General features: G+C 32.3%; 3 protein-coding genes across 4 annotated transcripts in view; 2 read left to right on the top strand and 1 right to left on the bottom strand.

Moving 5' to 3' along the window:
* Window positions 1–215: 215 nt before the first annotated feature.
* Window positions 216–2,299, bottom strand: LOC139101091 (1-acylglycerol-3-phosphate O-acyltransferase ABHD5-like). 2 transcript variants are annotated; one of them, XM_070653967.1, is made up of 6 exons: window positions 2,148–2,299; window positions 1,717–1,799; window positions 1,485–1,613; window positions 1,280–1,413; window positions 797–1,218; window positions 216–582 (listed from the first exon to the last, which is right to left on the bottom strand). In XM_070653967.1, the coding sequence occupies exons 1-6, from the start codon at window positions 2,189–2,191 to the stop codon at window positions 327–329; spliced, it is 1,068 nt and encodes a 355-aa protein (XP_070510068.1). In that variant the 5' UTR covers window positions 2,192–2,299; the 3' UTR covers window positions 216–326. The 2 variants fall into 2 exon arrangements, with proteins under 2 accessions (XP_070510068.1, XP_070510069.1); XM_070653968.1 differs by having other exon boundaries at window positions 2,136–2,290.
* Window positions 2,300–2,662: 363 nt separating this feature from the next.
* Window positions 2,663–3,586, top strand: LOC139085563 (cytochrome c oxidase subunit 6A1, mitochondrial-like). Its single transcript, XM_070633640.1, has 3 exons — window positions 2,663–2,830; window positions 3,105–3,301; window positions 3,371–3,586. Exons 1-3 carry the CDS (start codon window positions 2,743–2,745, stop codon window positions 3,416–3,418), a joined length of 333 nt encoding a protein of 110 aa, XP_070489741.1. The 5' UTR covers window positions 2,663–2,742; the 3' UTR covers window positions 3,419–3,586.
* A 967-nt stretch (window positions 3,587–4,553) lies between these two features.
* LOC139101119 (inactive dipeptidyl peptidase 10) overlaps window positions 4,554–24,522 on the top strand; it is a 51,625-nt gene continuing 31,656 nt past the window's right edge. Inside the window, exons 1-2 of the mRNA XM_070653995.1 lie at window positions 4,554–4,833; window positions 8,555–8,960. Coding sequence (XP_070510096.1) covers window positions 8,895–8,960 — 66 coding nt within the window. The 5' untranslated portion in view covers window positions 4,554–4,833; window positions 8,555–8,894. The remainder of the gene's footprint in view (window positions 4,834–8,554; window positions 8,961–24,522) is intronic.

Genomic DNA, 24,522 nt, shown 5'->3' with positions numbered 1-24,522 from the left:
TAATACAAACATTCATATATTTGATACACGAGCGGTTCTTTGAATGTATTGAATTGATAGCCGGCTGATTTTGTATGTACACTATTGAAACCTTACAAATGTTTTTGGGCTGTTTTGAGGTTTTCAAGGTCGTTTGTTGTTTTGATTTTGAATAAGCTTATGCTGCATACATAACCAGTTTTCATAGAACATAATATCATTGAAACACGAGTGACTTGATTTCCAATAACCAGTACAGCTTTAATTTCTATTAAATCCGCTTCCGTTTCTTACAATTACAAATACAATTAAAAATCACAAATGTTGCTCCTCATCTTATCACCAGCTCAATTGTTGGTTCGGTTTGATTTTAAAACTTTACAAGCCTGCAAGACAGCGTCGTGAAAGTCATCAGGATTGTCTGAATAAATGTGATGTCCGGCATTTGGGATGATTTTAACTTCTGTGTATGAATCTTTGCCTCTACATTCTTTGAGTATATAGCCATAAGTTTTACTCGTCCATGTTCTTGCGCCGTATAAAAATGTAAGCGGGAGGTTTTCATCTATATTCTTCATTCTCTCTCCAATTGGATTTATTGGCCTATGAGAATTAAGCTCTGATTAGAAATGGTTGAGAATTGAAATTCAAAGCAAGAGAACATTAACGGATATTGGAGATTTGAAAAGTAACGGAAATTCAAAATTTAAATGTAGCTTAAAATTGGAGTTCAGAATTTGAACTTCAATATTTTTTTTAGCGAGATTCATTCTGCCTCAAGGCCAATGTGTTCACAAAATCAAAATTTAATATTTACCAAGGACCAACTCGTGTCATTCTATGAAATGCTTGCTCGCCTGTTGGATTGTTGTTATTTACACAGTGATAAATATATTCGCACATAACCGACGTATCCGCAATTGAATTGTATTTTTGAAGAAGGTCTGGACGCACGTTTTTTATAAGCCAAGGTCCAAACGGTCCTAAAGCTCGTACCATTGAAAAGCATCCTTCTAATAGACGCACACCATATGCTGCAGACAACTTCCAGAGAGGAAAATCAGCCATATCAGGTTCATTATCAAGTCCCCATGGATCAACTAAAACCAAGTGCTCTAAATGTTTGGAATATTTTAATGCATAGGATGATGCTAAGAATCCACCCCATGAATGGGCTACTAGAATTATTTTATCGAAATTCATTGCTTCTCGCCACTTTTCGATGGATAGGACGAATTCCTGAAAAAATCACGTAAAATTCATGAAATTAAAAGACTTATTCATTTTATCGCTTAATTACCTCTTCAATTCGATGGGGATCAATCGAGAATAAAGGACGTGAGCTTCGTGCTAATCCTAGAATATCAAAGGCATATATTGGATGATATGCGCTAAGTGTTTCCAAATTTAATGCCCAAAAAGCCATTCCAGCGCCTTAGATAAGGAAAATAATAATATTATTGAGGTATATATGATTTGCGATAAGAGATAACAGAAATATTTACCGAATCCATGTAGTAAGACTATTGGAACTTTTTCATTGTCGGTATTCATCTCGAAAGTCCAGATTTTATCATCATTTCCCACGCATTTTCCTATTTTCACATAATATCGTTTGAATGGCTTTGATATTTCTGGAAATGAAATCATAAAAATGATTGTGTCAAGTATACTTGGATTCAAGAGGTAATTATGACTATAATTAATAATAAAAATACTTAGATTAGTATTATTTACTTGAAAACAGCTTATCTTCTGATCGGGCAAGTGCTTCTGATGAATGACTATTCCATTTTAGATACAATCCAAATAATGTGTCCCTGGAAGTATAGACGAATGAATTGACATTAATGATTTGCGAGTCCAATTTTCTAGTGAAAATCATATGACGACGATTAATTGTCAAAATGCTGATTAATTAATTCACCAATCAAATGTTAGCGATAATATTATATCAAGTCATGGCATTGCATAAGTATCCAATATTGTATTTACTTTACAAATAAGGAACGTTGTTTTATTGGCTTTTGAAAATGTACTTTATCTATCAAATTAATGGAATGATTCACATGCTTAAAAAAGTTTAATTAACTTTTTATAAAAATATTTTAATGTCATCGTCCTGGTCAAATGTTTTTCAAATTTCATTATCTCACTTGACTGTCTACCTTCCCGACTGTCCAATTTCAAGCACAGCTTTTTCATTAACCATATCCGCAGACCTTCAAGGCACTAAATTTGTGATTTGATTAATATTTTTAAGAGTAAATTTAGGAAAACACACGACAGAAACGTTTGAACAGTTCTGTGTCTTTCGAGCAAATACTTGAGTTTAACATTATATCAAAACTTACAACGATAATAATTATCAGACCTCGATTACTTATCAATATCATTAAAACGATTAAATTGATAAGAAATGTTATGTAGAGCATCACGTTGTTCTTAACGGTTTTTTAAAATTTAAAATTCCAACACGTGGTTACATCACAAAAACCGTTAACATTAAATTTCTTTAAAACACGAATTTAAGTTACCTTTGGACTAAAATATGGTAAAATTTGATTAATTTTTATATTACCAATGCTTATTACTTAGATCTGGTCTAAGAATAACTCAAAAATCATTAAATAAAAATTCCAAAATTCAAATAAAAAAGGGGCACAAAAGTACATTCAGCGTAGCTTCTTTGGGAATCTGATTGCGACCAATCGCTCATTGATTTTTGAGGAAAAATTATTTAAAAGTTAAATTTGGTCCGGAATGGCTTCACAAATCGTCAAAAGAGGCATCCAAACAGCCTCAGCAAATCTTGCAAATCCAGGAACATCAGCTTCTGCCGGACATAGTGGTAAATTATCCAAAATTATAAAATTATGATTGCATAATTCTCAAAAAATTTTGGCATATAGATAAAATTGATAAAAATTATGCTATAACTTTGATAATAGCTTAATTTTAGATATTTATTGTATGCTTATGTCACACATAGTATGGTCAAGCATACAGCTATGCTAGACAAGAAATTTTCCTGTGAAAATCAACCTTTATTTTTTTACGGCTTACTGGATCTCATAATAATCACGTCCGCAATAACCGAGAAAATTTTCAATTTTTCATTTTAGGTGGATACAAATTGTGGAAACGCTTGTCATTCTTTGTTGCTATCCCAGCTGTTGGTGTCTGTATGTTGAATACCTACTTGGAACATCAAAAAGAACATGCTAATGGCCATCATCAACCACCATTCGTTCCATACGATTACTTGAGAATGCGTAACAAGAGATTCCCATGGGGCGAAGGCAACAAAAGCTTATTCCACGTATGTTCATTGATTGCTATGATCTAGTAAGGATCCAGAAAATTTAATTTATGTTTTATTTAATTCCAGAACCCACACGTCAACCCATTACCTGATGGTTATGAACAAGAGCATTAAACTATTAACATTCAGTTACAGCCATTCGGATAGTAAAACTTAAAATTGGAAAAATAATGAAATTTTAAAAAAAGAAAACAAAATATTCTGTTCAATGATCCAAAAAAGAACATTCACAATGGAAAGAAAGTTTAAAGTAAAATAAATCTGTAAAAAAAGGAGACAAAATTTTAGCTGCTTTAAGTTCCATAGACAATATTAACTTTAAACTTTTTGATTTATTAATTTTTTTCAGACGAAAATTCCATAAATCAACAAGGCTGTGCTATGTAAACAATATTATAAAGAGCTTAAAAGTAGCTCTGGGATGTTCATTCATTAATTTTACATTTTTATATTGCTACACACAAAAGTCATTCCTATATAGCCTCAAGAATTTCTTTATTCACATTTCTTTATAAACAAATTATTCTCAAGTGGATTTCCACCACTTCCTATTTATTTACAATACTGACATAGTTTTACTTTCAAGCTCTACAAAAATCCTTTGTCAAGAGCTCTTAAGTCTTATTATGAAGCATATATAAAGTAATAGAAACTTTCATTGTCTACATATCCGAATATGAAAGTGAATTGAGGGATTTAGAATGCAGAATAGTCTAATCTGTATCAACAGAGGAAGGATCAAATGTGACAATAAAGTTTTGATGGAGGTCATAAAAAATTGTTGAAGAGTTTAAAAATTTCATTGAGTGAATAACGGATTTAAAATATTCAAAAATTATGTAATTCATGAAGTTTTAACGGTTTTGTAAAATTTGAATTCAAAACCATACAAATTATTTTCAAAAAATTTATAAGGTTTTCAAATATTGTTTTTGTTGTTTCACAACTTTTAAAATACTGATTGACATCCAGCTGTCCAAAATGGATGTTTAAACTCACTTTTCTAAGAAGAAAGCTCAAAAAATGGAAACAATAAAATAAAAAAAGGAACAGGAAATCCTTTTTGGCGATGAATATTTGTTGACAATGACAAATTATAAACAAAATCCATCCCTGATCACAATGTAACTGCATTGCACGACTACGCATGTACAATGAAGTAACATTTCTCTCACAATCTATTCGGCGGAGAAGAACGAATACAATTTTTTTTCTCATTGATAAGAATACTTTCGTGGGATACAGACGTGTTTTCTCTTCAATCTATTCGAATATTAAGAAATTTCCTTTTTGTTAAAGGGCAAAAAACCAGTAGAAACAGCAAGTTGTAGTGGAACCGTGTATATGTGCTAAGAAAGTTTTTTTTTCTCTTCTTCAACATAAAAAATAAGAAAAAAAAAAATAAAAATTCTCATCTCTTTTTAATCTATGTAAGAAGAATATTTGATGAAGAAGGGAGGTCAGTGGATTGTGTTATTAGAAAAAGTGGTGGGCAATTCCTGAATCGTAAGGAGATTGCTTTTCTTTTTGTAAGTGCGGGAAAAATAAAAAAAAAAAGTTTTTCATTTTTCTGTAAGACAAATAAAGGAAGGAAGGAAAGGAGAGAGAGAAATGGATAGATGTAGGTCTCTGTTTGTTGATGGATAAGAAAATTGCATTCAAGCATAGGACAAGGCATACATACTTAACCTTTATATAGTGATCTGTTGTGGCATCATCAATGAAATAACATATTGGTAACTAGTGAGTCGAAAACTTCGTAAAGGATGTTCTTTTTCGTTCAAAATAAAGGGAATATTAAATGATGGCATGAAAGTTTTAAGGCAGACACACAAAAATAGTGAATGAAAAACGATTCAAGAAGTTAAAGCGTGAAAAACTTTTCCATTTTTTTTCCTCTTCTTGTTTTTCTCGATCATTTCTATATCCCATCTCATCATTTATACAATTCTGTAAAATATAGAATTTATGCAAATTATTTTGTCATGATGCAAAATGCTGAACAGAGTATTAAAGGCTTACGAGTGATATAAACTCAAGAATTTTATGATTATTCTTTTATGCTGCAAATACATTAAGCATTTATATTTTTTCGTATGACAAGGAAAAGAAAGTGTCAATAATTTGGCAATTTAAAGCCTTAAGAACATGTTATTGTCGGATGGATTCAGATGATCTTGATTTATTAAATTTAACGTATTTTAGAATTTCAAATTTTCTTACATAAAATGTAGATTTTACATATCAAATAGTTTGCATACGTCAGATTACGTACGTTTTTGTGAAATTTACGTACATATTTAGAAATTTTACATCACTATACGTACGTATTGGTAAATATTACGTACGTCACTTTACGTACGTATTAAGCAATTTAAATTAAAAAAGCTTTTAAAAATCAATTAATACTAATTTAATTGCTGACTCTCTTCCCATATTCCTTAAGAATATTCCCAAGACTCTAGCAAACGCTGTCATAATCATCCATTAAAGTTAAATCCATTAAACTTCGTTCAATTCCATCACCATTCGTTCTTCAAATTTCTTTCCAAAATTGCCTCCTTATAAAAGGATGAAAAAGCAGCAAACAGAATATAAAATAGTCATAAATTTGTCAATCGAAGAGTCGTAAACTTTTTTCCTTCCATTTCTTATTCCTTCTTCATTATCTTCCATTTTTTTCCTTATCCATTCATTCATATATACGTCGAATATGGTGTTTGACAACATCAAATCCAATTCAACATTCAACGATGTGAAAGATGAAAATGAACATCATTATTAATGAAAACGAATTGTTGTCTCCCTTTCCTTTTATTAGCATATCATTTGATGTTTTTTTTCTTCTTTATTTTTTCTACACCATTCATTCGTCTATTTTATGTCTCAATTCTTGTTTCTACGGTTTCTATTTGTTTTCTTCCTTTTTTCCAACATATTCATCACTAGCTGCCTTGTATTCCTTCATCATCTCATTACATCTTAGGAATAATTTTTCATTTTTTTTTTACGATTGTATTTTCCCATGGCACCGACTTTCTGTGTCATATTCTAATTTTACCATGCATCCGACTCTACTTTGGATGATGAGATTGAATATAGAAATGCTTTTAAATAGAAAATTTCTGCGAGCTTTAGGGGATTTTCATATATTAAGCTGTGTAGAGCTTACTATGGATCAATTTTTGCAGAATCTTTAAGATTTTCTATTGAATTGGAGTTGGAATTGGAATTGGAATCAAATATTGAATGTGCTTTAAGTTGCAAGTTGCTTTAGCTTAAAGACTATAGTCAGCAACTTACCACGAAATTGAAATTTTGAAATTAGACCAAATTTAGATTTTAAATCCAAATTTTAACCTCAAAACTCATCCTAGATCCACTAAAAATATACAAAATCCTCTAAATCCCTAACAATCCGGATCTATAACTCATACATTCCCATTTGTCATACACACGTCAAATGAAGTAAACATTTTCTTCATATTAAAGATGATATTTTCCATAATAAGGATGATATTTGAGCCTTTGCACTTGAAAAAGTGCCTCAAGTGCTCCGCATACGATGTGATACTTAAATAAATGACGCTAACATTTGCTACAATGTCAAAAAAGAAAGAAATTTTTTTTGATTGAAACACAATTTTTATGAGCACACATTATGCGTAATTTCAGTAAAAGCTGCTGCATCCATACATTTTTTAACCCATTTCAGAACAAAAGACTGAAAGTTGTGTATATGATGTTATGATAAAAATTGCCAGAACGCTAAAAAATTTAAGGTCAACAAGTGAGACTTGCAATGTATTTTGTTATCCTTGAGAGAATAATCGCAATAAAAGTAAACAAAGTGCTATAATTTACCATACCGAGGATGCGACGATGATAGAGATAATTAATTATAATCATAAAGCTGACTCTATAGTCTCTATAGAGTCAGTAGTGCACAAACTTTTATTTTTCATGGCACAACTTGATGGTGAACCTCTATTAAAACCGTACAATTTATACGGTTTTCCCACACGGCAGCCGGTTTATGACATTATAGATGCTCACTTGTGTGTCGCGTCATACAGGTTGTCCATCTGTTGTAAACCTCAACCGAAACCCCACATTGCATACGGTTCATGACAGCATACTAGTGTGTCGCGGCACACAGGTTGTCCACCTGTTGTAAACCTCAACCGTAACCCCACACGGCATACGGCTCATGACATTATAGATGCACACTAGTGTGCCACGGCACACAGGTTGCCCACTCCTGCCATAGACAATCCTGTTGAAATTAAATGTCAGTCGAGGACAAAAATATGTCTTTTTTAGCATTAAACAACAAAATTATGACTTCTTTTTCATCGTTATGACCCTAATCATTGTATTAATAGACATCTGTGTCCGTCCTCTCATGAAAAATAATTTCCATTCTTGGCATCGCCCACATGCAGACACAATTTACGATTATATTCTCCTATTTGTGCTTGTTACAATTTTTCTTCCTTTTTTTTGTTCAAGTTTTTGCCATTAACACAGAACTATGTAATAGAATTCCCATCTTCGAATGATGAGACAGTAATCTTATTTGACATAAAGAAGCGTGAACTTGAAAAGGAATATGAAACCTAAGTAGTGATAGATAATTAGAAAGGATTTGTCATTCATCCACTTCTCTCTCGCTCCTTTCATTTTCTTTATATTTACAGTATTATTATTTTCTTCTTCATCCTGCAATTTACTCGAGTACATGTTATAGGGTGTGCCAATAGTATTTTTGTTGAATATCGTTATGCCATGTGAACTGTTCATGAATCCTTTTCATGTCGATAATGTCTGAACAGCATAGCATGCTCGCTAGAGCATGAAGAAGGTACCGTAACGCTTAGTTCGATACATTTTACGATAAAAATGCGGTTAGCCGATTATTTGAAAACATTTTCCAACTTTTTCAGTTAGTGACACATAAAGAGCCACTGGTGTACCCTGATAATGAGATAAACTAGTGATTGCTATACAAGTCGTGGGTTCGAATCTAATAAAATATCAAATTTCTTGATTTTTTCCAACTTTTGTTTATTGAAATCTAAGTAACCTTAGACAAAAAACAATCAACAAAGTTGAATTTAATAATAAACATTAATTTACCTCCAATTACATTAAGTATTCGTAAAGATAACATTGACACACCCTGTTACATAATACATGTCTACTCATGTACACATAATTTAATGTATGTTGTTCTTATTGTGATATTAGATAGTAAATACTAAGAAGACAGTCCTCTTGAGAGGATAGAAGGAAAAAAAAGGAATAAAATTAGAAAGAAATAAGTGAAGAGTTCAAGTGGATAGATCTAAAGTAGAACAACAGTGAACTTGTTGATAATAATAAAAAAGGACATTGAGAGTTCATAGAGAGTGTGTTCTCTATTGCATAAAAATAGTGAAAAAATATACGTGAATAAAGCATCAAAAGAGCAAGGATAAAGTTGTTTCATCAACAACTTTTATTTTGCGATCAAAAATACAAAAGAGTGGAGAAAAAAAAGAGAATAGAAGATAAGGAGGAAGTAGAAAGTTTATCATCATCATCAACCATGAATAGCGTGCAAAGTTCGGGTAATACGACATCACTTAACAGGAAAAAGGACTCTCAGTTTGAGGTAAGTAATATTGTATTATCTGATATAGTAAAGAGCAATCCATGATGGTTGCGAGCAGAATGAATAGTGGCATAATTAAATACAGACAAAAATTTAGAGATTTATGACACAGAAAGATTAATCTCAAGTATGTTGAATTGAGTTCTTCTGGATGATATGTAACTTTCTCGTTTTGAACCACATTCTCGACTACATTATGCTTCATATAATTAATTTAAACTCAACGTAGATGATTCTGTGATGCCAAATTAACTTTTGCATGTTAGATTTTGCTGAAGTAATTTGTTAGCAAGAAGTGCTGATGTCAATTAATCAAAATAAAGTTTACCCAGCACGAAACCATAAATCATACCTCTTTTTTTTGGGTAAGGAGAAACCAAAACTGCAGACAAAGGTGTAGCTTTTTTGGGTATTAAGGAGTGTTTGTGGACAGAGTTAGCTTTTCGATTAGTTCTGGGTTGATATGAATGTTTCATGAAGTTTTGTCGACTTTTCTGTACAAATTTTAGTTGAATTTGAGTTAAATCTAATTCAGACGTGTTATAACGTTCATTTGAGATTTGAATTTTGTTTATTGTGCATAGTTGAAGACCCTTTTTCATACAAAAGTTCTGTTTACATTTGAACTTTGAAGAATAAACATCATAATTGAAATTGACTTAATTACACTCAAAAAGCACTCAATAACAACAATTAGGCTCACCAACTCTGTCTCTATATCTTTATGTAGTCATAAAAACAACTAACTTTCTAAAATTAGCAATATTTGCTGTAAAGTCTTTGAATTTGACACTCCTTAGACTGAATCTGATAGATTAATACATTTTCCAATAAATCAAATCACAGGGATAATTTTTCGAGAATATTTTATGGTTGTGGATTGGTATTTGGGTCGAGCATAACAGATCTATCGATATATTTAAATAACATACCATATACATGCATGTGGGATGTTTAATAAATTCGCATGCTATGAAAGGATCTAAAAACCATAAATCCTTGTTTAAAACTAAAAGTTTTGTAATCGTATTTTATGTATTATAAACATTCCAAAAGTTCCTCTTAAGAAATTGATGATGAAATCTTGCATGAAGCCTTGCCTTCTATGACTTTTCTGTTTGGATGCTCATTCTTTTGCTGTTTCTTAATCAACACGTCCTAAGTTAAGATTTTCGATCTTAATTTTCTTCTCGTTCTACACTTTTGTCTTAATTTTGTTGTTTCTCATTCCTCCTTTGTTGTTTCGTAAACATTCAGTTCAATAAATTTTCATTTTTTTCCTTTTCAATACTTTCCAATGAACATTTTTGTTCCACCTCATCTTCTTGATTCCCTCACACTTGATATCGAGTTGAGATCTCATCGACCCCAATTGGCCTTGCTGTGAATGAATATAGCTTATTTTCATCATCGATTTCGGTTGATCACAATTGCCATTAACCATAGTACTATGTGTCTATTTTAGTGTTATCATGGGACGCAGACAAGCAGGAAATGTTTACATTTCATCATCATCACATAACCAATACATAGACTATATATATTTTTCCACTTTACTTTTGTTCACGTATTAATATTATTGTTTTTATTATTTTTGTATCTCATCAATGTTTTTTTCAAAACAATGAGGAGCTTTATTCAAATTAATTTGAATATTATTCAACAACCTAGATGTATAAATGTGTAGGCAGGGTGACAATATACATGATATTTGCATTAAGTTGAGTTCTATTTGCTATTGAATTTGATGAATGAATTTTCTGGTATTGTGGATGCTTTGGGGTAGCTATCAGGTCTAGTATCTAGAGTGGAATCTAGAGTATTCAGCTATATATATATAGGCTAATCTGTTAGTCAGACCGGACGTCTATATCACTCTTTTGTGAGAATGTGGGTTCGATTCCCACCCAGTTGAACTCTCAATCATTGTCGATAAGACAAGGATTCACACAATACACTTACTTACTGGCCGTACAGATCAAGTGTAATCCATGGCCTCCCTCAGTCGGTTCCTGAAGCTGGCTCTATCGCTGGCTACCGATTGCCAATTACCAATTCCAAGTGTGACATTATCTCTATCGACAGCTTCTTTCCATGAGTTCTTTGACCTACCGCACAATGCACATTACATTTCAAGTTCAGTCACAACTTTCTGGGTTTTGAGGTTAAAAACTCTTTGTTTACAACAAGATCCAGGAACACTTTGATTGATGTAAATGTAAACATTAAGTGAATAATTGATTATTTTACCTCAAAATCTGATTAATTCTCTATTTTAAAGAATGTAGCATTAATGTTGACATCATCAGAACACACAATCCAAGCCATATCTTATCAAACATCTTCATAGTCATCCTACAAACACTGCTTATATGCACACAAACTAAGGGGTACAATGTTTATGAAATGCTTTTTTATTATTGTACCATTGAGAGTCGAGTTCCTTTATACGCTTTTTCCTCCTCACAACGAGCAGCACACACAAAAAAGAAACTTTCTGTATTGTTGGCTTTTGACTTAAAATAATTCCATTGTGAGATTTAAAAAAAAAAAAAATGAAATGTTGTTTAAGATGAAAAAAATTTTAATATTGCTGAATAGAAGAAAAGTAAATTATTTTTCTTGTATAAACGTAAATTCCACACATATTCTCATCCAGGCACTATCAACAACACACAAAGCAATTTTCTCTCATCTTCATTTCCCTCAGTATGCAAGATAGGAAAGGAAAAAATTATTCAGAATAAAATTTCATCTTAAATTTACACTTAATATTTTTGGAATGGAAATTCCTCTCTTCATATTCAAGTGCATGAAGATCATTTCCCACCTTAAAAGTGCTTCTCTCTCGGTTTTACATCATGATTATGCAGTTTTTATATTTCTGGCATATTAATTCAAATCTTCTTCCTTACTTCTCATAATATTCATGATATTCTTGGTTTTATCGTTCCATCCTCAAGGCCACAAAATATTATGTATATAAAATGACTGACATATTAATAATAAAATTTGCTTACTTTTCGTGACCTCTGGGGGTGGGTGTTGCTAATAATAACTTGACAGTAATTTTGATTTCATGAAATATTTGGGTATGGATTGTTGTTTCCCTGAGAGATTCAATGTAGTCGAAAGGTCATCGCTACATGGTCGCATTGATTGCAATGATGTGGGGAAGGTGATGCTGTGACGGTATCGTAGCAGCTGTTTTTGGTCCTTTATTGCGTAGCATGCTGTTCGGGATTACATAACTCAACCATTTACGAAGGAAGAAAACATGATAAATTGAAGTACTAAAAAGGTCCTTTTCATCTACAATTATGGAATGAGAATCGAACCCACATCTTCACAAATTAGAAGCTACACTTATTTCTAATATGTTCCAGAATTGTGGTCATTGGCTTTTTGCAAGTCATTGGGTATAATGATATAAAATAATTAAGAGATCGGCTTCTGATGGGAATTGAACCCACGTGCTCATAGAAATAGTGACACAGATATCCAGTTGCTAACCACTCGGTCACAGTGTACTTCCTCTTGCACTGACAGAATCACCAATTAAATAGACATTAATTTGCCTTAATCTAGTTATAACGTTCCTATCTCTGTAAATAATTCGGAACTCCAGATTCGATACTTCTCAAACGTTGCTGTGACATAATGTTTTTACAGCAAAGAACATGGCAACATCATCTACATACGACTTAATACTTTAACCCCTACAATACCTAGATTCATTCAAATCACAAATCATGAAAACTCCTTACCTGGCAAATTTAAGTATACTACATAAAAGTATAAGCCTAAAGTGATTCACTGTAAAATTTTCTGTTAACCAGCATGTCTTAAAGAAGAAGAGCATAACAAGTCAATTTTTGAGTTGTCATGTCACGTGCCAAAATGTAATTCACAGAAAGACAAAAATGATTTCCATGCTGAATAAAAGATCCATCGGCGCCTCCAGTTCTCTGTGACTTCTCCATCCATCCAAAATAGACTCAGATGACATTTGATAACGAACAAGAAATGTAAAATGTTGAGGGAGGTAGTCTTAACATTGGTTTTGTTATTATAGTCGACAGAATTAACATCAGACATGACCATGCGTCCAAATAAACATAAAGAAACAAGCTTTTTGTAGCAATTTTATGCCTTAAAGGTAACATACCATGTAATTTGCCTTTAAAATGTTGTTTTGTCATTCAAATAACGAAGATGATCCATTGAAAAAGATTAGTCTCGACATGAAGTGAAAAAGGTCATAAAGTAGGAGTTATACTGACTTGAATAAGGCTGAACATAAAGCATTAAGCCTCCAATTAAATTGAGGAACCGAGAAAGTAAGAAAATTTTGTAATCGTCAAGGATGGTGCCGACATAAAGGAGAAAATAATTTCATTTTTTATGTGTATTTTTGCTGATTGCGCGTGCTGTATGTGAGTTGAGAAAGTAAAGTATATGGCCATAAGTATGCTGTGCTATGAGTATTTCGAAAATCGTAACAAAACTTGCATGTCTAACATTATTCTGAACTTGTCACTTGGCAAGCTCCTTTCACTTCTAGCTTCATATTGTAACATGACATTTAATTTAATTAAAATCGATACAATTTTTACAAAAATCTTATTTTTTCTGTTCATCCCTTACGTATTGAACGAGCATTGAATAATTCACAACTTTTTTTTCTACGAGAAACGATTTCATTTCTCTTCAGGCGAAAGCAGCAACAGTAAATAGAATTTGAAATGATTTTTTTTGTACCCTCCTCCTCGTTATTCGATTTTATTCGCGCTCTATTCCTATTCAAATTTGATATTCTTTAGAAATGTGAATGTAAAACATGCGAAAAATGTCGTGCAAACAACAATCCTAATATTTGACGATGGAAGACGATGAAATATAAGAATAATAAACAAGTATTAAATTGGAAATGGGAAACTAGTGCAAATTTTTGTTACTTGTGGGTATTGAAGACGCAGATATTCGATGTTCAATAGTGAAACATCTTTTAATGCTGTACTATCCTATGTAACTCATGATCCGTCATAATTAGAATCTAGACTTAGCTCAATCTAGATGAATTAGTGTAGCTGGGAGACTGCTATTTATTTATACCTTATACCAGTGATGAGTAAGATGTGAGCCGCGACTGTGTCTAGGGCAAAAAAAAAAAAAGTGGCAAATTACTGGTTTATACCAGAATACTAGTAATAAGTCACTATTTAGGTCAGAGATCGAAGTATACTTGAATTGGTCTTGTATGGAGTCGATTAGACTTTTTCATACAAAATCCCACTTTGCTTCGAACTCTGATCAGTACAAATTGATCTTACTTACTTACTTCGCTGGCTGTACAGATCAGTTGTAATCCATGATCTCCATCAGATGTCGTCTAAAATCAGCTCTATCGCTGGCTATCGTTTTCCAATTTCCGATTCCAAATGCAATACTATCTCGATAGACAGTTTCTTTCCATGAGTTCTTTGGTCGTCCAAGTTGATCTTATCGTGTGTAGTTCCGGTGTGTTACTAAGCTTTTCACGAAACAATAACGTGTTAATGGTCATTATTTGAAGAGCACGACTGTTGACATATTATCTTGTATTGTTGTATTCATTCATCTTGAGAAGCCAAGATTGTGTTGAGTGCTATTGTTAGCTTAACTTTACCTTTATAAAGCAGACTATATTCTTGCCTGCGATAAGCTTCTCTACAACCTTCATAACTCTAATTAACAATTCTTGAAGCTTCAATTAACTTTAACTAAAGGCCTTCCATTTATTATGTAACTTGACAAATCGATTCTGAACATGAAGATATGTAAGTAGCTAGGACAGCCAGCCAGCCAGACTAACTTATCATGAGTAACATTATCTATTGTACTATTGTTGAGAGAAATTACCCAAAAAAAAGTATGTGGGAAAAAAGTTTAAAATTGTAGTGAATTACTTTCAGGTAATAAATTATACTATGTTTATATGATTCCATCAACCACACTTACGCAGCTCATTTTAAAATGTACAGACACACGTGTGTAACAAGGTTTATTTGAAAATTTTCACTCAATTTGTTTCGGAAAATCTCATTTCTCATTTTATTGATATTACCTACAGTTGAAGAGAAGAAAATTCATTTATTTATGACTTCATGGAAAGTGTTTCAGTTTCACCAAGTAGCAATTTTCTTTTTTTAAAAGTTTCAGTTTATTTTAGAATTCATCAAAATTCAGTTTATTTTTAGATAGCACCCTGGTGTGGTTAGGAAGTGCAGTTGAACAAAAAAAAAATTGATTAAAAATTTTTGATACTAAAAAAATGTCGTATGAAGTTGGTGTGATAAGATAAGACATCATAATGTGGATTGATGTGAGTTTTTTTGGATATAATCTTTAAAAATACCGATCAGCACATAACCTCAAAATTAGAATTGTTTGCTATGGAGATGACTAAGTGGTAGATCACATGATTCAGTGAAACGCAACCTATGTGGTGCGACACAATTTTTAGAAATGTCATGAATCATATGCCGTGTAAGGTTTTGATCGTGACTCACCATCAAGGTGTGCCGCGAAAAATTAAATATTAGCAACTACTGATTTAGTCCCTTAAAATCAGTTGTGGACAACTTATATGACGCAAAACATTAGTATGTTACGCGACAAATTAGTGTGTGACGCGACATATTAGTGTGAGATGCGATACATTAGAGTGACGGCATTTTTTTGGAAATACCAAAATCACACGTCGTGTGAGGTTTCGTTCGAGGTTTACCACCTAATTGTGTCATACCACACAGGTTGCCCACTACTGCTTTAAATCCTTAAAAAACCAAACAAAAACAATTTTCCGTTTGTGTGCAGCTTGGAAAACCTTCAACAAAGTTGATCTTTAATTCCACATAAATATTTGACACAAAATAATCACAAAATTCCTTCTTTATCAGCTAATAAAAAGTGGAAAAATCTCAAATATTTTTGAAATAAAATTTTCACCACATTTGTATGAAATGATTGTGGATTATGGAATGGGATTTCACATCATAAATACAGTTTTATGAGCATACATAAAAGGTATTGATATGCTCACGAAATTTTATACACTCATGACTGTAAGCAATGGTTGTGAATTTTGATTAATCAAAGAAAATTGAATTTGTGCTGATCTGAAAAATCCATTAAGAATTTCAATTAAATTTGCATGCTGCATGAATCGTCAATCAGAAAATTTTCTTAAATCTCATAAACACCAACAACAACAACAACGCCTTCATTTCATTAAATTTAATGTAGTAAAGCTTCTATTTTGCTGAGAAAATTATTTTTTCTTCATCCATTCGAGGCTTTTTTCTCAATGGCAGCAATTTAATGCAGCACATGTGTATTTTATAGAGATTATTATGCTGAACTTTTAGCTAAAGATGTAAGAAGAAAAAAGTTCTTTATTTGTAGAAGAAAGTCTTTATGGTCGATTACTTCTCATTGATGCTTTGCTTCATGGAGGTTTTTCTTCTTCGCTTATTGTCGGAGATGTATTTAGGGGGTTGTGGTTCGCAAAACTTGATGAAAATTATCTGTAAAATTGTTTAACTGAGCGTAATAAATGAAGAAGGGTACTTTACGGAGCTTTAAAGGTTCTATGGACTATGGAAGGCTATTTGGTTGCTGAATTCAGGCGACTTCCATTAGATGTTAATCAAAGAGGTTTCCCGGAGCTTATAACTTCTGTGGTCGAGCTTTCTTCATTTGTGTTGCTCGAGTAAGGTGCTTTTTTGTTGTAGGCATTGCATGAAAGTGTCCAGACGATACTGAGGCACACTAGAATGTCGCGTCACACAGGTTACCCACCACAGTAAAAGATTTTATCAGCTTCAATCAATTAAACCACTTCAACTCAAAATACTGCAAAAACTCAAATATTTAGACAACTTTCTGGATATGCCCCTGCATCTTACTCTTCCTATTTTCTTAACTTATTCTCTTCGAGACTTTAATTCTCTCTTTTACCCATTTTACTGTATTTTATTGCTATTTTAAATTAAAGAAAAAATTCAGTGGAAAATGAAGAATTTCAACTTAAAACAGTCCTAAGGCATTGTAAGATGTTCATGAAAGCTCCGCAACGGTTTTGTCACTTGGAAACGAGCTTCCATTGTCTTCTGTCTATAGAATTTTTATGGAATAAATTCTATCCGAAAGAATACAATAGAAAAAAAGTTTATTCAAGCTAAAAATAAGGATTTCCCGTCTATTTTCTGATTGAGATTTTCGCTCTCTCCATTTGACTTGCTGTGTGGAATGAGGGGTTGAATTTTTAAACGCTTCATTTTGTCACAGAAGCGACGAGAGGAAAAAATTCTGTGAATTTTAATTACTAGTCATAAAAAAGTCACTTTATTGCTTTTTGAAATCTACAGCACGAATCAGTTTGGCAGTTGAAGAGGGGAAGGAAAATGTTTGTTGACTTCCTCTTGGCAATATTGTGCTGCTTTCCATTCTCACTTCATCCTTTTCATTTTGTGTTTATTTGCCACTTTCAATTGGAACTACTAAAATAAAAAAATTTACTTCTTTTTGTTACTTAATTGAGTTTTTAGTTCCACTTGCATGTTATGTGAAAATAATTTACGCACTTTAGACATAAAAATCGCTTTTTTTGTTGTGAAAGGAAGTGGAAAACGTTTGTGAATGTCTCATTTTCACGGTTTTATTGCTCCAAAAAAGAAATAGAGCTTAATATATATATTTTATTTTATTAAGGGTCGGTTCCTGCTCTGCGGTTAGGACATACTTGAAATTTACTTTAAATTATGTTCGAATAGATTTCAATTACGTTGTAAGGAAATTGTTTAATGTAATAAATGAGGTGAAATTTGATAGAATGACTTTAATGATTTAAGGCTTTTGAATGTGGTTTGGGGTGTGGTGGTAAAATTTATGAGATGGAAGTGGCGTTGGAAGTTTATTTGAAGTTAATGAATCAATTTTCAATTAAATTGTTATTAAATAAAATTTAAAGCTATGATTTGAGTATTATGGAGACGATTCTAGTGAAAATTTTGTAAATTTTGATAGAGCAATAAAGCACTATCTAGTATTGGAGTGTTGAAATGATATGGGTAGATTAGTGACTTAGAATGTTAAGCTAGTATACTATTCTAGAGCTCTATTACACTTTATTAGTGTATACTATCTCTAGTATACTCTAAATACTAAATTAGTACACGTATGTACTATATTAGTAACCATGTGTACTATATTAGTACACTAGTTTACTATATTAGTATACGTGTATACTATATTAGTACACTATTATACTATTTTAGTAACTATGTATACTATGTTAGTAGACCAGTATACTACATTAGTACACCAGTATACTATATTAGTACACCAGCATACTATATTAGTACACGTGTATACTTTATTAGTACACTAGTATATCAAATTAGTACACTATTATTCTGTATTTTTATCCTAATATACTAGTGTACTATGCCATTAAATAAGACTACCCAAGCACACGTCTGCCTCATAAAAAGGTAAAATATCAGCAAACAAATTTAGAATTTTTCCAGTTATTTTTATTTAATCTCTGTTGAGGAATCAAAATAAAAGCAATCAATCATCGTTAATTTAGCAGGCAAATTAGTTACTGGTAAATGTGATTATATTTATAATTCATTACTTATTACGCATCCTCAATTTATTTTCGAGTCATTTATGTAACCTTACCCAAAACAATAATAAGCTACACATACAAAACTTTCTGCTGTTTATTTGATTGCGTGGCATCAAATTTTATGGAAATTAATTCTTCTTTAAACGACGTCACCGTACGTCCTTGTGTATACGCATTTTATGGAGAATTATAAAATGTAGGTATTATAAAAAAGTAAGCAATGATATCATGAGACATAAAGTATTGTTGCGAGGTTCCTTTAATTCGTTTATCAACTGCCTGTGCGTTTAATGATGCCATTGTGGCTATTGTGTCAGGCTTCCTATCATCATAAAATATAGTTATGGGACATTTCAACGTTGATATTGCTTCCCCTCAATCTTTTGTGGACCTTACTATATTATGTCTGTCCGGTTCCATAACTTTCACGTCTGCATTCATATGAAATGGCTGATCATAAATGACAATGAAGTTTTTTATGAAAGAATTTTGACAGTATGTGAATAATAAATTTTGTTCAGCACTGATTTTCATTAAACCATTTCCATGTATTTGCACTATATATTTATCATAAATTTTATTATATTGCTCATACGTTCCTTTCATTTTTGCGCACAGTAGAAACCCGTAAACTTTAGGTATGTGAGAATGAAACATTAAAAATGTTATAAAGACATTAAGAAATGGTGTGGTAGGGATTGATGGTTGTGATAAAGATTGTATTTAAATTATTTTGAGGTTATTTTTCTCATAGGGTTCATGATGTTAGTGCTGGTGACTTATTTATGCGTTTTATATTGTTTTATATTGAGTTTGTTACTAGATCCTTACAATTTTGATATTATACATCAAAGAAAGTTTATGAAACTTTAAAAAACGGTATTCAAGTCAACTTCTAACTTAATACTGCTTAATCCTTTAAAAATCATGAAATCTCAATCCTACTGACTTAAGATAACGCCTTATGTTGATGATTATAAATAGTTCGGTGGCGTAGTAGGTAATTCTTCCGGATTTAATCATAAAAAACCGACCCAGCAATCAAGGGTTCGAGTCTCGGCTTGGGAAAGTTTTCACATGTCCTTTTTCGAATCATATGAAGTGGAAATGATGCTCACATCCTCCCTTTATGGTCTACAGACAATAATGTAGTCAAAGAAAAGGTTTCAATGCCACTATAAACTGTAGGACAAGGTTTGAGTGTGACGGCTTGATGGATCCTCATGAATGATCTCTGAGACACAAATAACTCGAGCTTCTGCATCTTTCAGATCGTTTAATGTTATTTGATGTTGGCTACCACATGCTCCTCACCAAAATCAAGTGTCAACAGAGTCTCTTTCAACAGATCTCATTTCTGTAGGGACAAAACTTGATATGATTACGGGCAGTGAGGGTATGGGTCCATTTCGAACTCTCTGATCACATTCTTGCTATCCTGATTGCTGTAATAGAACCATTTAACAATTTTGTATGTCCTTTACATTAAATCAAAAGGAAGAGGAAATTACATCATAAAATATTCATGTAATAATTGTCATAAAATAAGTTTTTATAAGTCAGGATATCCAGCAATTGTCTATAATATATGTCAACTTTTATGAATCTTCCGAAGCGAATGTCCGTTTTACATTCATTGCCAATAAAATTCGCATGACGACACTTTCTGTAACAAAAGCAATAAAAAAGTGATCCATATAATCCATTCAAATCCAACAGAAGCTTACAGTTAGTCTCCTTGAAAGCTCTCAGATATTTAAAACAAATTTCATCACAAATGTTTGCCTTAAATTAACCTTGAATGGAAATAAAATTCTTCAAGTTTACAAATGGGACATATAATGATCAAAGGAAGTGATTCAATAAGCTTTACGCAATTCCCTCAATGCTCTTTTTCATTTTAGAATCAAATCTATTTATCATGAATCTTCGCAAAACATTAAGTGCGTGTCTCGTGCTCAAAAGCAAATAAGCAAGTTAGCGAAAACCTTTTAAAGTTTCATAAGCTTGTTCAACAAACAAAACGAGGAGGAAAAACATGAATAAATTTTGCTTGCTGTCATTCGGCTGCACAAAATATATTGTTTTGGAGGTAGTGAATGGGATTTAAGTGTAGATAGAATCTTATAGTGATTTATTTACATTCAACGGAAGTAATTTTTTTATTATTTATGGATGTCTAGGTTCCCTTATGGAAGTTTTTTTGGGTAATTTTGGGAATACCCTAACATGCAACGAGCATGCTTTCATGGCACAGAAAGACCACTATGGTATCTAAAGGCTGCCTTTTTGACTGTTAGGGATACATACTTACTTACTTTGCTGACTGTACAGATCAATTGTGATCCATGAATACCATCATATGGCGCTTAAAGCTTGCTCTATCGCTGGCTTCCGTCTGTCAATTACCTATACCAAATGAAATATTCCCTAACAGGCAAAGAACAAACTTTCATGGTACCGATCAGAAATACCACTATGGTACCTAAAGACGGTCTCTTGGGATACTGCCTGTTAGGTACTGTCTCTATCTATAGCATCCTATCAAGGGTTGTTAAGGTCGTCCACGAGTTTAAGTGATTCTTAAAGAAATTGCAAATTTAATGTCGATCTTAGATTGATTGATGTGATTTAGGTGAATTTTTGAAACAATTTCAATATTTCAATGAATTCTACTAATTTTCGGAAGTGCCTTAAAGGTTTAAAAAGTTTAAAACAAATTTTCAACCCAAAAAGATTGCAAAAATCCCAAATTCAGCAGAAAAAATCGGAAGTACAAAAGCTCATTTTCGTGTTAGTGAATTTTTCAACAAAAGAGAATGAAGGCAAATAGAATTAACTGTTATTGGATCAATTTAGATTTTTCTTGTGACAAGAGAATAAAGAGATTTGAAAGAGCAAATTCAGCGGAAGTTCAGAAAACAAATTATCAATAATTCTAAATTATATATCAGATAAATTTTATATTGAGGATTTCACCCTTGTGAATAGAGTTTCTTGGATTCTTGGCTTTGATGATTTTTCGAAACCAAGACTGCATAGGATTTCTTCGAAATCTCGGTCTAGACAAATCTAGAGATTTCTTAAGACTGGGAAGTCTTTATCTCGGTTTCGAGATCAGTTTTTCTTATTTTGTATGAAAAGGGGTTTCCAACTATGTACAATAAATATTATTCAAATCTAAAATAAACGTTATACCACCTATCTTGTGAATTATGACGAATGTGTTGATATTAATTTAATTTAGTTCAAAGTAAGGCGTTAGATAGGCTTTTAGGTTTGGCACGAGCTAGATCTAAATTAGCATTGTGTCACACTACCTTTCAGACTTCAGTAGCTCAATAGGTAGAAAACTTGATATTGATGTAATTAAGAGGACGTGGGTTCGAGTCCCACTCGGGCTTTAGTTGTGGGGAATTATACTTCTAGGATCTTAGTTGTAGTAGGATTCCAGAACAAAGTGTTACTTAATGTGATATTAAAGCTAATTTGACTGTTTCGACGGATTGCTCTCTCCTTAAATATACTAGTTGAGTATGTTAGCGAGAGCTACTCTTGTCCTTGCTCTGCACTTGAGTGTTCGATCTTTTCCTGATAAGGATAAGCAACACAGTTGAGTTCAATGTAACATCAACATCAATATCAGTATATTTGTAGTTAATACCTAGAAACAGGTATTTTGATTAGTAATCCTACTTTCATCAAAACAAACAAAATACTCATCCCCAATAAATAAAATTCAATTTTCCTATTCCTCGACTTAAATAATTCATGATCAATGTTTTCAAAATCAAATGTCCTTGAATATAAAGTCAACTTGTATAAATACTGAAACTGTAATGTCTTAAATGAAAATAAGGGAGAAAAAGTGAGGAAATATTTGTGTCTAAATGCGTTACATTTGCTTACAAGACATATTTTGTCCCATTTTATTATCATAATAGACTCTGTAGATAAGGATGAATTCAAATACATTTGGTAAACATTCAATTTATTATTTATTTATATTTTATTTTATTATTGTATTGTGCTTTTGCGTCTGTTTGCTTTGTCTACAGTTTGTATACAAAAATATTGAATCGGATGTAAAATAAGAGGCATTAAAATCGAAAATATGATGAGGATTAAATTGAAATCAATTTAAGAATGCTAATATTTATCATTGATATGTACATTAGGAAAGGGTCCAGATCGGAATAAATCCATAAATTGAGTTGCTAAGATCTTCCCAAAAAAGTACTTAATGTGCTGGATTTAATATTCAATTAAAAGCACCTCCCACAAAATGTTTGTTGAAAGCTTTAATGCTTTAATGTTCAGGCATTTAACTTCTTATTATTATCATCTCTACTTTTGTATATATTTCATTCCACATTATTTCTATTTGATCAATTTCTTGTTTTTATGGATCAGGAGCGTAGTCAGAGATTGGAAGAAACGTTTTGTCTCGAATTGTAGATTTTTTCCAAGTAGGGGGTGAAGGTATAGTGGTTTCTGGTCTAACCGGTTTTGGATGTAACCCCGGGTCAATTCGAATGTTACCCCGGGACAACTCAGATGTAACCTTGGTCAACCCGTGTAGAACCTGGCTCAACTCGAATGTAGCCCGGCTCAAACTGAATGTAAAGCTAGTCAACCCGAATGTAACCCGGTTCAACCCAAATGCAATCCGAGTTTAATCGAATGTAACCCAAGTCAACACGGATGTGATCCGAGTCAAAAAAAAAAAAACCTTTAGCTATTCAGATCTTTAAGATCCAGAGCTGCGCTAGGGCGATTCGCGGCTAATGATTGTTTAACGAGTGAGGGTGCGCCAGACCACTGCACTCAATAGACCTACAGTTTATAGTGGGATCAGAACCACTCCTTTGATGACGCTATTATTAGCTTATTGTCTCTAGCCTACAAAGGAAGGCTGTGAGCCGCGTTTCCACTACATATGATTCGAAAAAGGACACTTGAAAAATTTCCCATGCCGAGTCTCGAACCCATGATCGCTGAATCGGTGTTGCAATAATTATGTACCGAAGTACTAAACCATTCCGCCACCGAGCCACTTCGACTCACGTGATCCGAGTCAACCCGAATGTAATCCAAGTCAACCCGGATATAACCCTAGTTAACCTGGATTCAAAAGAGAAAGGTATGACTCAGACTCAAACCTTCCCTTTCTCCCCTGAATTCCCCCCTTGCTATTGATGCTCCAGTAAAAGTCTAAAAGGTTTTTATGATTGATTAAATCGATTTCTGCTGACTCACTGTCCTTTAACAGACTAAAGTGCTTTGTTTCTTATGCTTCAAGGAAACCTTCTTGTCATTCCGAGATATCTATTTGTTGAAAAATGAAAATATTTATCTATCCAGCTCCACAGATACCTATTTATAAATATCTTTTATGAATTTTTCATGAGGAAATTGTGTCAGAAATAGAATAAAAATTTATTTTATATTTTATGTACATGCTATGAACATGTTGAGAATGTAAATTATTTATCTGATTCAAAAATATATATTTTATCGGGTCATGAGTCTGATTTATTTAAAGGTGTTAATAAAAAATGTCTGGGTGGTGTTAGAAAGGAAATTATTCATAAAATTATGCAAAAATTACAGTGAAGTAAAAAGAATTTTTTAACAATTTTTTTAATGGGGTTGTTTGGATACTTTTGATACTATTTAACACTTAGTTTGGGTTTGTATTGTTGGTATTGTGCGAATCCTGAACAAGACAAGATCTGTTTGATCTCTTATGTATTCATTCCATTCATAAGGTGATCTTGTAGTTTTTGTTCTAATTTATCAAGCTGCACTATGTTTCCTAATCCAAAGTTGTCCAGAGCTCCAATTTCGTTTTGATCTCATATGTATATTAAGTACTTGAAGTGT

The sequence above is a fragment of the Chironomus tepperi genome, unplaced genomic scaffold (assembly GCF_022539635.2).
Source record: "Chironomus tepperi strain 1889 unplaced genomic scaffold, CSIRO-AGI_Ctep_v1 contig_74, whole genome shotgun sequence".
Taxonomy (NCBI): Eukaryota; Metazoa; Arthropoda; class Insecta; order Diptera; family Chironomidae; genus Chironomus; species Chironomus tepperi.
The sequence above is the reverse complement of the archived record's forward strand: the minus strand, read 5'-3'. Positions and strand labels throughout refer to the sequence as shown.